General features: G+C 42.9%; 1 protein-coding gene and 1 pseudogene across 6 annotated transcripts in view; one reads left to right on the top strand and one right to left on the bottom strand.

Annotated features, from left to right (window-relative positions):
- LOC115582325 (calmodulin-regulated spectrin-associated protein 3-like) overlaps positions 1-8,085 on the bottom strand; it is a 21,273-nt gene extending 13,188 nt beyond the window's left edge. For 5 of the 6 annotated variants that reach the window (XM_030418248.1, XM_030418291.1, XM_030418275.1 and 2 more), the window contains exons 1-4: positions 7,923-8,085; positions 1,762-2,015; positions 1,192-1,332; positions 66-152 (exon numbers count right to left, since the gene is read on the bottom strand). In XM_030418248.1, the coding sequence (XP_030274108.1) occupies positions 66-152; positions 1,192-1,332; positions 1,762-2,015; positions 7,923-8,058 (618 nt within the window). In that variant the 5' untranslated portion in view covers positions 8,059-8,085. Of the gene's footprint in view, positions 1-65; positions 153-1,191; positions 1,333-1,761; positions 2,016-3,430; positions 3,803-7,922 lie in introns of those variants that run through there. The other variant, XM_030418258.1, reaches the window with a different exon arrangement.
- Positions 8,086-8,387: 302 nt separating this feature from the next.
- Positions 8,388-11,786, top strand: LOC115582352 (tripartite motif-containing protein 16-like; annotated as a pseudogene).
- Positions 11,787-13,658: the final 1,872 nt, after the last annotated feature.

Below are 13,658 nucleotides of genomic sequence, written 5' to 3'. Positions count from 1 at the left end.
GTTAGAAGCTGCAGCGTGAGAGACAAAACATCATGCATACAGTGTGTGTGAGAGTGTGTTTGTACCGCGTCCTGTGCAGGCTGCAGGTCTGTACACGTCTGCGATTTGGGCGGCTCGTCGTCTTCTGTGATTTCTCTCAGCTTCTGGTTCAGCTGTAGGGGGTGAAAAGGGTCAGTTCACCATTTTCTCATCCAAATCTTCCTAAAATTTCTCCAAAAGAAATGATAAATGGACTCTAAGTGGGCTCCTAAACCCCTCCTGGAGGAACATTTATGGAATTTGAACATTTGACACTGAGATTTCTCCACATTGCTGCAGTGAAATGTAACCAAATTTGAATCCATGATAGAGTTAGACAAGTAGAGTAATGAACTCTCTGTGTGGAGGATTCAGGGGTGTCTACTAGCAAAAAATGACCATTATATTATGTTTATTATTATGTTTTCATGAGTGTATAATCATCTGAAACTAAGAATCATTTTGTGGCAACAAAAAAAATATATATACATGCGTTTCCACAGATAGGAAAAGAAAAAATTATCCTGATTTTTATTTTTTTTTTTTAAATGATCTTTTTCAGACTGTTTCAAATATGAATAAAAAATAATATGTTTCATGCTGTGATAGATGAGGAAACACATTTCTATTGAAATAAAAAGAAAATTACACTTGTAATTTTTTTAATGCAACTTCACACATGAAAAAATTCTCTTGGAAAAACAGAAGAAACAAAAATTAAGGCAATTGTTTGTTTTTGCAGACGGTAAAAAGAGGAAAAAAATGTAAATAAAAAATGTCACTTGAAATGTAAAAAATCTCAGGGTCTTTTATCTTGAAGATTATCCTGGCAAAGGTTTTCAAAAAATTGTATAACCAGCTCTGAAGTCATAAACACGAGAGAAAACTATTTAGATCACCAGTAACCAATAATGCGAAACATGACCATTTAGACCGCTTATTGGGAAAATATTTAGTATTGTACTAAAAATATGTAATTTTCTCTGGATTTACTGAACAGTTTCCTGAAATATGTTTTGTCCTGGTTTTTGAACATCAGAAAACAATCACGGGTGAGAAATGTTGGTAAATAAATTTGAATGAGGTCTTGAATGAAAAACAGTGAACCTGTCCTTTAATCAAATAGCTATTTGAAGTGACATCAGCGTTGTTGCCATGGTTCTGTGGTCTCACCCTGTTGACCCAGAAGAGCAGAGCGTTCTCCCACGGAGCCCCGACGCCCATCTGCTCCGCCTCCGCCGCCATCTTCACCCTGCCCACCGTCTCTTTGGCAGCCAGCGTCATCAGGGCGTCGATCATGGCGAGGTGGGCTTTCTGCACCGATCACAACAGGGACAGTTTAACCATCCGACTCTGATCACATGAGTCTAAAATCAGCAGCGGAGGACAGAAATACCTTCTCTGCTATGTTTTTTTCTACGTTGCGTGCTAAATACAACTGTTTCCTTCCTTCTTTCCTACTATTCCTCACCACCTGTCCTCTTCTCCTTCCTTTGTTCCCTTCAGACTTTTTCTTTCCTCGCTCCGCTGCTCCGCTCTGCTACTAAGAACTGACACAATAAAGGATCACATCGTTTTCTCCTGACCGACTTTTCTTCACTTTGCTCTGGAGAGGGTTCTAACTCCTGTGTACCTACATTTCACTGGAGTAGTATTTTCCACTGTGCTATTTCCATTAATAAATTACTAAAGTGTAAAATCACAGAGGCATGAACTACAGACCACACAAGGCAACACACCCACCGTCTTGATGGGGACGTAGCTGAGGTCCTCCTCGGTGACGTCTGCATCCAGGACCTTTGGAGCGAAACCTTTCTTGATGAGGAACTGCAGCAGGGCGGAGTTATCGGCCGGGGGCCCCTGCGTCTGGGCCAGCAGGGCCTGAGCTCGGCAGTAGATCTCCGGGGACAGGAGCAGCTTGGAGACGGACGGTTTGAGGTGCTCTTGTTCATACTGGTCCTTGTAGAGAGGATCCCGAAACTCCACGGGAACATTTTCTGAAAAACGGAAGAGGACAAGAGGAGAGTCTTGTTGAGCTGGAATGGTGACATCAAGACTAAAATTATATAAACCATTAGATGAAAACTTAAAAACATCGTTTCACTTTCTACTCTCATTTTAAGTAAAACAGTTTCACTGTCACATAATCTAAAACGACTTTAATACACTTGAATTGAAGCGGATGACGTTGACAATAAGAACAAAAAGTTACTTTTTGAGATGAAGAAAAACTATTTTTGAGCATTACAAGCGTATCATGGCACATATCAGGTGATAATACTGCTAAGTTATGGCTCAAAATGACTCTTTTATCATATCAGGCCCAGATATCAGCTCTTATTTCAAGAAACCGAAAGATGGTGAATCCTCATAACGTTTCTGAGCCACCCTCAGGTCAAAGGTTTTACTTATTTTGTGAAAAACATCAACATTTTCTCAGTGGATTTGCACAAAACTCTGTAGAGACATTCGAGGTCCCCTGAGGTCGAATCCTCGACTTTGATGATTCCCCCGACTTTCCTCTGGTGTCATCATCAGGTCGAACTTGAAATATGTCTGACACTTGACACACTGGTTCATGACAAAAAATACCTGCTAAACTAAAGTCTGCCTCAGTTTCATTTTTGTCTAATGGTAATTAGCATATATTAGCATGTTAAGATGGTGAACATCGTACTTGCTCATCATCGGCAGCACGTTAGCATCGTGGACGTGGTTAGCATGCTGAGGTTAGGATTCTATTGTGGCCTCACAGAGCTGCGGACCATTCAAACTGTTCCTATGAACTCAAAAGAGCTCAGAATTAATATTTCAGTGGGTGACGTAAGCTGTAGAGAGTCTCCTCAATCATTATCTGCAGGCAGAGATAATTACCGAGAGGAGGCACTCGCTCGTCCACTACAGGATGCTCTCTGAGCTGAATGAGAGGAGAAATAAAAAGCATGAAGCTTGTGATGCAGTTGTAGGTCGTTTCTTGCCTTGCTGCAGATCTAAGAGAGGGATAATGAGTCAGCTTCTCTGTGCTGTTCTCTGAGAAAGAGAATTGCTTCGTCGACACAATGTCCCCACGAGGGAAACCTTACAGAAGTCACACAGTCCGCTGTTCAGAGAGTGCAGCTCCACCGTACTATCTGCTCTGAGAGAGGAAACTTAAACTGCTGAATAAAAGTGGAGAAGTTTCCCCACTTTGTACATTAGGTGGACAGTATGCGACAGTGTGTGACTGCAGGGAGCCTGCAGGAGAAGATAATGTCATCATCTGCATGAACAGCTCAGACGAGTGTGCGTGCATGTGCATGTCGAGTAATCTATGACTATCTATGATGTGCAAGAAGCTCAAACCACGACAAGTGGGTCATTTCATAGACACACACACACTCCGGACACGGAAACACACACTTCCCTGACTGACCTATATTCCAACCCTGCAGCCCCTGGAAGGCTGCACCAGGAGTCGGGATAATCCTGAAGATTGGAGCGGACTTCTTCAGGGGGAATATCAGAGTGGACATCTCTTCCATTTACCAATGCAGTCAGTCCTCGTTCTCTTAAAGTCTTCACAAATTCGTTCTACTCCTTCATCCGTCCTTACACATCAAACTCTGACTCATAACGAGGGCTACAACTACTCGTCTTTCTCTCTGTAACCGTCTGTTGTTTTCTTATGTAAGCCCTCCTTCTCCTCATTTTCTCCGTTTGCTCAAATGAGAGAAGAGAAATCACCACAAAAAGCAGATGACTTCGAATAGAAAGTCTATCTGTGTCACTGCATAAACAACGGTTGAAGCACACACTCCACTGCAGTGTGACACACACACACACAGTGTTTCGGGGTTAAACCCTCGCCTTTCACACTCTGCAGCACTGGGAGGAAATAGGACTGCCGTCACCATGGGAATGGTGGAAATGGAAAGCAGCCATTCTGTTCAGCCGAGGCGATGAGACTGGACTGCAGAGTAGGAACCAGCAGCTAACCCATTTAACATAATACTAATTCAATCAGGGAAAACAACAGCCACAGCCTGTGCAGCTGAAACAGAACGACGACAACAACAACAATCTGTTACATCATACGGATTTTATGAGTATCAGGTGATAGAAATACCCCCAAAATGTACGTTATTGATTTTAAGTGTCATATTATCTTGTGTTTTTATACATATGGGGCTGAAAACAAATAGACTCATTAATTTGCCTCTTAAGGTCGTCAAAAATATCAATACTACATGATTACTGCTTAATCTGCTGATTAGTTTTTACGTTGATCAACTAATCAATTTCCAAACTGCAGTAAGAAAAAAACTGCAATTTTTCGCCACTTCGAGGCAGCGAACAAGATGAGAACACATCAGTGACTGTACAGATCATGTCATCTCCTTTTAAAGGTACTTTTTGTAAGATAGATCATTGAGTCTTCAGGTCGTCATATGTTGAAACTTTGTGTTGGTGGCCAACCCAGAGACCTGGGGATGAGACCGACCAATCACCTTTTGCAATATGGTGAACATGTTGGAACATTTTCCTTTTTTACAGAGCAACATCACTCATCATCTGATTTTTTGCTCTATTTTTGGTCTCCACCACCTAGTGAAGGAAATATCTGGCCCTTTAGCTGCTAAATGCTCTGCTGTGTTTATTAGCTGGTGGCTAACTTTGTCAACTCTGTCGGAGTTTTGAGACCAAAAACTCTGTTTTATATGTAAACTAAAAGAGAAAACAAGCTAGCAAAACATTAACATGAGCGACTCAACTGGGTATCCATTTTCAAGAAATCAGATTAACTTTCGTCAATTTTACAATATCGATGAAGCTGCTTTAGTTACATTTAATTGTCACATGGGATTGATTTGACCGGATTGTGAGATATCCAGTCATTTCTGCCTCCACCCCAACAAAGAGGAGGCAAACAGAACATTAAAAATGTTCATTTTTCTAATTTGAATATTCTACACTGACAGACACGTCCCAATCACAAATCTTGACAGCAACAAAAAATGCTTGGGGGGGTACAGGGGCGGTTCTAGGGGGGGGGGCCAACAGGGGCCAGTGCTCCCGTAACTCTGAGTCTGGACCCCCCTGTGGACCCCCCGACAGGGAGTCTGCATTAATAATACAATGACAGATTTCTTGCAATGATTTTGTTCTGATTATTATTCTCATCATATTTCTATTCTTATTTTTTATTTATATCAATTAATTAGAAGTACTTCTTATAGATTTTATGTTATATCTGCCTTTTCAAAATATTCTGATCAGGACACCCCTGTAGGAGAGATTTTTAATCTTAGTGGAATCATTTCCTGGTTTAATAAAGGTATAAATCCAGTGCAGCTTGTGGAGTTTTGTATTTGTTAAAGCATTGTTCTTTTGTCTGGCTGAATATATGTTATTGATACCATAAATAAACATACTTTCACTGACTCCCTCTGTGTTTAATAAGTAACTTGGAGGCATGTTCTTAAAAATAACAAGAAACCAGGGAGAGATGTCACAGACGAAGCTATTTTTCTTAGAGAAGTCGTCCTCTGGCACACGTCAGGTAGAATAAGTGTGTGCTGGATCCCATGTGAGGCTTTATTAGCGCTATTTTCTTCCCGGCTGCCATTAAAATTCAATGAGGCGCCCGGTGGACATTTTCCAGTTGACTGACAACAATGAAGCCTCCCTGCTGAGAGCTGCTCTCTCCTCCTGTCCCACTGACTGCAACACAAATGTAACATGAAAGTCTGTCTGCGCTTATTACTACAGCCCGAAATAACACAGATTATGACACAAAGGCTCGTATCTTTATCATTGTGTGGTATTATTACCTACAGGGTGACATCATTGTGTTAGTCAGCAGAGACTGAACCCACACAAGGAGCTGATCTGTGACCGGAGCGGGTCGTTAAACAGAAACCGTGCTGAAACAAAGAGCTGATCAACAACGATAATGATAGCTGAATCATTGTTTGGGTTAATTATCAAACAAAGCTGCCATATAGCAGCATCTCCAGCTCTTCAAATGTGCTTTTCTCTGTTTTATATGATTGTGAATTCAATAAATCTCAAAATGAGCAATTTAAAGGCGTCATTTCAGGCATTTTCACTGTTGATTTTGTAATTTACACATATTTTCTTTACCTTTTATAGATTTTAGAGAGTTGTGATAAGGAATGAGAATAATATTTAATAGCAGCACACCAGAGCTGAGTTCAACTAATGATTATGTTCATTATCGATGAGTTTGAGGATTAGTAAAAAAATGCTGATCACAATTTCCCAAAGTGACGGCGTCCAATTGTTTCTTTTTTTCCAGCCAACAGTCCAAAACTCAAAGACTCTTAACTTACTGTCATCATCGATCAAGAACAGCAGCAAATTCTTACGTTTAAGAAGCTGGAACCACAAAATAATTTACATTTCTGCTTGAAAGATGACTGAATAGATCAGTTAATGGACTGATCATTGCAGCCCAACAACATCTTAAAGTTTCGACAAAATGTTCACCATTAATCAATCGATCGTTTCGTCCTTTCATCCGATATCTCACCAGAATTTCCCAAAGTAACGTCTTTGAAATGCTTCTTTTGTCTAAAACCCTAAAACTCTTCATTTGCTCTCATGAAAGATGAAGAAGAGCAGCAAATTATCATGTTTAAGAAGCTGGAACCAGCAAATATTTGATAATAACCAAACGGTTAATTTCCTTACGATTGACCGATCAATTAATCGACTGATCATTGCAGCTCTACACTAACAGTATGAAGTCATGCAGTAAAACACAACCACTCACCAAAGACAACTGCTCTGACGGTGTCGACGACACTTTCACGATTGATCAATTCATCGTTTCATCTATTAAATATTTAAAAAAATGCTAAATATGCTCTTCAGAGTCCAAAGTGACGTCTTCAAAAGGCTTATTTTGTCCAACCAACAATCCAAAACCCCAAAAACTTGATAAAAAACTAGAAAAATGTCGAAAATTCTCACATTTAAGAAGCACATTTTTGCTTTAAACAAACAGATTTTCTATCGAGGGATCGATGAATCGACTGATCACTGCAGCTCCACGCTACAGTATGAGGTCATGCAAGTAAAACACAACCACTCACCAAAGACAGCATCTCAGACAGGGTCAACAAAAGTGACACATCATCAGCCTTATTGATCATTACAGATTGTCCACTGGATTACATAACATATCACACACAGTGATCCTGCTGCAGTGTGTTGATCAGTCATAATAAACAGATCAGCTTTGACACATATGTCTGCAGACTCTCTGTAAATGAGGCTGATATCAGTGGATGTATCTGCAGCAGCTGTCAGCAGAAACCCTCCATTGTCTAAAAACACTATGTCACCTTCACCACACTGCCTCAGCGTGCGTGCGTGCGTGCGTAACACTGACACAAATATCCTGCCGTCTTGACCCATTTACAGCCTCTCCCAACACGACACCGCGCACACGTTATAAACCAGTCAGAGGGGGGGTTCTGTGCGGGTCGCATCTGGGCTGGTGGGCGAACCCGTCCACGGGCCCTGACGTGGCCCGGCTCTGACAAAAGGCTTTGTTGCGCCGCAGCGGTGACAGCCAGCCTGCTGTCCCCGCATGCATCACGCACCGCGGAGGAGAGTCCTCCCGACAAGCCTCATAATCGTGTCGTTAATTGGCTCCTCGTCTGTAACCCAGATGTTAAAGCCGCGCAGCGTGGAGGAGGATGAGGAGGTGGAGGTGGAGGATGAGGAGGAGGTGGAGCAGGAGCACCGGGAGGATGGATGGATGCTGTGCAGATCTGCAGAATGAAGCTGGAGGTTCCCCGTGAAATAAAACGCCAGGTCGAGCTCGTAGCTTCATATATAGCGGGATTAATTATTAAGCGCCCCACCCAAGCAGCCCCCCTCGGCGGTGAGACTACCTGCAGAGCCGTACGATTTCGACAGCAGCCACCGGACGCTGGCGCAGATCTTGGCCCGGGTGAAGTCGTACTGGTCCAGCGGCTTGATCTCCGGCACCGAGAAGGTCTTCTTCATCGCTTGGGGAGAGTCCACCATGGCCGCGCCGCGACGCACGGAGGAGGCAGCAGCAGCAGCAGCAGCACCGGGGAAATGTGAGGAGGAGGAGGGATGGAAGAGGAAGAGGAGACGCCGAGGAGGAGGAGGAGGAGGAGGAGGAGGAAAGAGGGAGGAGGACCCTGTGATGCAGACTGCAACATACAAATGATGACACGATGAGAAAGAGTCCGACAGGGAGGATGGAAACGGAAAGACGAGGCTCAATATGTCAACAGAGATCAGTCCGAAATGTGTTAATGGAGATTTAGATACCTCACGCAGGCTGTCAGCCGGCTCCACGCCCCCGTCTACGTCACACGCCGGCCAGTGGGGACGTCACCGTGACAAACTCCTCTGAGGTTCAGATTTACGACACACGTGAAGGCAGCAGCAGCAGACACGAGTCGATAAATGTGGCGAGGAATAAAAATAATCACTGTTTTTACCTTTAAGATAAGAGTTTTAATAAATGTGCTGCGGATGCATGTTAATGTCAGTGACTGTTTCCCCCTTCTGCCACAGGGAGGAGCCCTCGAGCAAGGCATCAGCACCCAGGTGACCCAGTCAGAGGAAGCAATGGAGGCAAACATACATGAATACATACATAAATAAACATAAATAAACAAAAACAGATGACAGAGTCTAAGTCCTGGTTCCTCTCCAGCAGGTTTATATTAATCAAGAACCTGCAGCAGCTCTGTTTGTTGACTTCAGCTCAACATTTAATCCAGTCTCACCCATGAAGACACTCTGGACTTGAGTATTGGACTTCCTCAGAACCAGGCAGTAAAGACACAATGTTTACTTTGGTAAAAGCAGAAGTCACTAAAACAGTGCTTCAATAGAAGTATATTTTAAATTCACTCACAGTCAGTACTGCAAGTATCAGGCCGACTGATTATTGCATCCAGTATTCACATTTTATTACATTTATCATCAGTGTCAGTGTTTGTTTTTATTTTCATTGCTGATAAAAACTGTAATGAGGTTTTAAGTGAGTCTAATGAGGAAATAAAGGTCGGGTTCACAGAGCTGCTCCTGTCCCTGGGATGGGTCAAAGGTGGACAGCCACTCCCTCCTTTCTCTTATCTCAAACACAGCATATATTTCCCTGTTCCCTCCTCATCACATCCACAGTTTGAGGAACCAGCGTGCAGTGAAGAGCAGCAGTGTCCCACGTACACGGCTATTAGATCAAAACTCAAACTAGTTTAAGCTCTAAAAGAAGTAAAACTCAGTCAGCTGCTGCTACCCAAAAAGGTGAAATGGCGCAGAAAGGACTCGGGCTGGACGGGGAAATGATTTCTTGTTCGATCTGTTTGGACCTACTGAAGGATCCGGTGACTATTCCCTGTGGACACAACTACTGCATGACCTGTATTGAATCCCACTGGGACACGGAGGAAGCGAAGCGAATCCACAGCTGCCCTCAGTGCAGGAAGACCTTCACGCAGAGGCCTGTCCTGCTGAAAAACACCATGTTAGCAGAGTTAGTGGAGGAGCTGAAGAAGGACTGGACTGGACTCCAAGCTGCTCCTTCTGATCGCCGCTACGCTGGACCCGAAGATGTAGCCTGTGATTTCTGCACTGGGAGAAAACTGAAAGCCCTCAAGTCCTGTGTGGTCTGCCTGGCGTCTTTCTGCGAAGGACACCTCCAGCCTCATTATGAATCACTGACATTTAAAAACCACAAGCTGGTGAATCCCTCCGAGAAGCTCCAGGAGAACATCTGCTCCCGTCACGACGAGGTGATGAAGATCTACTGCCGTACTGATCAGCAGTGCATCTGTTATCTCTGCTCCATGGATCAACACAAAGGCCACGACACAGTTTCAGCTGCAGCAGAGAGGACCGAGAGGCAGAGAGAGCTCGAGGCGAGTCGACGAAACATCCAGCAGAGAATCCGAGACAGGGCGAAAGACGTGAAGGTGCTTCGGCGAGAGGTGGCGGTTATAAATCGCTCTGCTGATAAAGCAGCGGAGGAGAGCGAGAGGATCTTCACCGAGCTGATCCGTCTCATGGAGGAAAGACGCTCTGACGTGAAGCAGCGGGTCAGATCGCAGCAGGAAGCTGAACTGAGTCGAGTCGAAGAGCTTCAGGAGAAGCTGGAGCAGGAGATCGCTGAGCTGAAGAGGAAAGACGCTGAGCTGGAGAAGCTCTCACACACCGAGGATCACAACCGGTTTCTACACGACTGCCCCTCAATGTCGGCACTCAGTGAGTCCACACGCTCATCCAGCATCAGCATCCGTCCTCTGAGGTACTTTGAGGATGTGACAGCGGCTGTGTCAGAGGTCAGAGACAAACTACAGGACGTCCTGAGACAGAAACGGACAAACATCTCACCGGCAGAGACTAAAGTGGGTGTTTCGCCGTCAGAGCCCAAGGCCAGGGCTGACTTCTTAAGATACTCACGTGAAATCACGCTGGATCCGATCACGGCCCCCTCGCGCCTGTTGTTATCGAAGGGGAACCGAAAGGCGACGAGAATGAGGGAACAACAGTCTCGCTCTGACCTCTGAGAGAGATTCACTAGGTTGTGCCGCGTCCTGAGTAGCGAGAGTCTGATCGGTCGTCGTTACTGGGAGGTGGAGTGGACGGGAGGAGGAGGGGTTTGTGTTGCAGTCGCATACAAGAACCTCAGCAGAGCGGGCCGGTCAGATGAGTGTATATTGGGAAGAAATGACAAATCTTGGGGGTTGTATTGTGACGGTAAGAGTTATTCCTTTTGGTACAACGACGTCGAAACTCCCGTCTCAGGTCCTCCGTCCTCCAGAGTCGGAGTGTACCTGGATCACAGTGCAGGTATTCTGTCCTTCCACAGCGTCGGTGAGACCATGACCCTCCTCCACAGAGTCCAGACCACGTTCACTCAGCCTCTGTACGCCGGACTTTACGTTCGCTCGTTTGGAGACACCGCTGAGTTCTGCGTACTCAAATAGACAGAAGTCACGATGATGACTCTTTTAATTCAGTTTTTCTGCATGAAATTGTAAATGTGCTCTAAATGTTTGTTGAATGTTTGTCGTCGATGTGTTGACGTTGTATCTCCTCACACCGCTTGAGAAATGTATGTTCTCACCTTTTGAAAGAAATCCGTGATAACGTTTATATGAATTGTTTGGCCGACCACATGTTGTCTAAACCAGTAACTTGTCTAACCAGTTACTGGTTTAGACACATGTTGTCTAAACCAGTAACTTGAATAAGTAATCATTATGATGGATCATTATTTTCCTGTATACAACTGAGATCCTGCTCAGACAAACTGACCGTGTGGAAGAATCTGTACATGAAATCATCCAAGAAGAGTCTTTAAACGGACTCTACTTGTTGGTGCCATTTGTGACAGAATAACTGTGTATTACTGCAGTCGGCCCTGGCCTCTGATTGGCTGTACAGTTAACAGGCTTGCCTGTGTTTTGTTTTAGTTGAAGCTGTGGAGCCATAAGAGCACAATAGTTTTTGACCTTGTTTGAAACCACCTTTGTGTTTTATTATTTTTTATTGTGCTTGTCATGCGCTGTTGTATGATTGAAGAACGCCTCAGTAAACAGTAAAAAACAAAGAAAGTGGTCCAGGACCTTTTGTTGAAGCGCGCGTCAACTGCATGCTAGGACTCCATGGTTTAAGTGGGCAAGGAAGAAAAGACGGAGCCACATTAAAACTACTGATGGGATGTGTTAACGAACTGAAGGTTTATGACGAATAAACAAACATGAACAAAGTGTTTTTCTACTTTCTAGCTCCGTCACCTCACAGCGAGACGATCCTGGGTCGTGTAGTTTGAACCCAAACTTCATTCAAACTCGATGTTACTCATTTTCAAATTAGAGCTCCTGACAGCTGTGATTGATTCACTGATGCTTGTTATTCCACTGTTTCCAGTTTATAGACGTACCTTTGGAACCACGTTGGCCCTGTGAGGAAGGTTTTAACTTATTACTAAAATCTTATTTTCTGTGTATTTTAACAGTTTTTAAATAAGAATCATATGACGACATGATTCAAAACGTCAATCAGGATAACATGAATCACTTGTCAAAATATCATATTGCATTTTTCATATCATATCACCTCATAAATATATAAATGGAGACAGTTTTCAATATTTAGAGCTCAGAAAAGTTTCACAATTCTCGTCGTGTTGTCTGAACGTATTGTGCAGTCGATCGCATAACGCGATTATTGTTTTCTCACCTCCATAAAATGTAATTCTGAGTTTTAAGGCAATAGCAATCTGCTTAAAACTTAAACAGAATTAATATGCATTAAGAAAAACAAATAAATCAGTAAGGCTCTACGATGAAGACATTTCTACAGACCAAAGTAAACATTCAAATCTAAATTCTAAAAGAAATTATGCAGTAAAATAAAACTGCCAGTGTTCATAGTTGTGTGTTAATATGACAGAGAATAGAAATTATGCAAAGAAAAGCTGAGATTGTTTGAAAAATAAAATTAATGACAGTAATTTGGGGTCAAAGAAAACGACTGTTTTCATGTTTGAACCTCAGCCGGGTTGTTTAATGATGATAATTCAACCTACAGAAAACTGCAGCCTGACCTTCAACTCCCACGTTCATACAAAAACAAACACATGATCATAAAATCAACATTATGGTAACAATAAACTTGACGTCTTATTTACACTACATATTAAAATAATGGCTGTTGCAGAAGTTTGTTTGATGTTCGACACTTTTTGCAGCTTCTTTGCCTTTCATTTCATCTTCGGGTCCTGACATTTATCTCCTTGTCTAATAATCAGAACTAATAAACAGACATTAATAGACTCAGCACGTGAGTTTCTATAAACATTTTCCTATTTATTTATTTATTTTTCTAAAATAAGGCCGTGTGGCATCTCAGAATCAGGGAACTTGTGGACAAAGACTTCATTGTGAAATTGTCGTTTGAGCATATTTACGATATGAAGGAGTGAGCAGGAGGGTTTTAGAGTCGATAGGGTTGTTTATATTTGTCACGCAGTGTCGAAATAAACCTGTATTCCTAAATAATGGATGAAGAAGAGAAGAAGTGCAGTGGGCAGACAGTCTTACCGTGAATGAATGAATGAATGAATGAATGAGCGGGTTGGCGAGTTTCCTTTAGGATCAATGACGTCCATCCTCATTCGGACACGTTCCACTTCTTACATAGTTGTGAAAGAAGTAAACACAGAATCAAAAAACTGAAGAATCTAGAGGAAAGTGCTGCTCTTCTTTATTTAAAAGTTGAATCTATCAGCTGCCCACATGTGTGAGTGTGAGAGAGTTTGTGTACATGTGTTAGCTACATGATAGTCCTGCAAAATAACCGGTGGACCAACCGTTTGACTGTAATCAGCCCTTTAAATTAGTTTATCTTATAGTATTGCCTTCTCTGGTGGATTGTACAAACACTGGTGATAATAGAATAACGTTGAAAATTCTTTGTGCCCTTTTTGTCGTGTCCCAGCAGGAAAATCACAGGTGTAAATAATGACATTAAGTTTGGCTGAATACCATTTAGCTGCGTCAGTTTCGGGGTTCTCTCTGCTGTGGAAAAAAAGGCCCATTAGATTTAAAACACACACAGAACTTCTGTTCAACAAGTGC

This window comes from Sparus aurata, chromosome 1 (assembly GCF_900880675.1).
Source record: "Sparus aurata chromosome 1, fSpaAur1.1, whole genome shotgun sequence".
Classification (NCBI taxonomy): Eukaryota; Metazoa; Chordata; class Actinopteri; order Spariformes; family Sparidae; genus Sparus; species Sparus aurata.
This window is presented reverse-complemented; position numbering and strand designations above follow the sequence as displayed.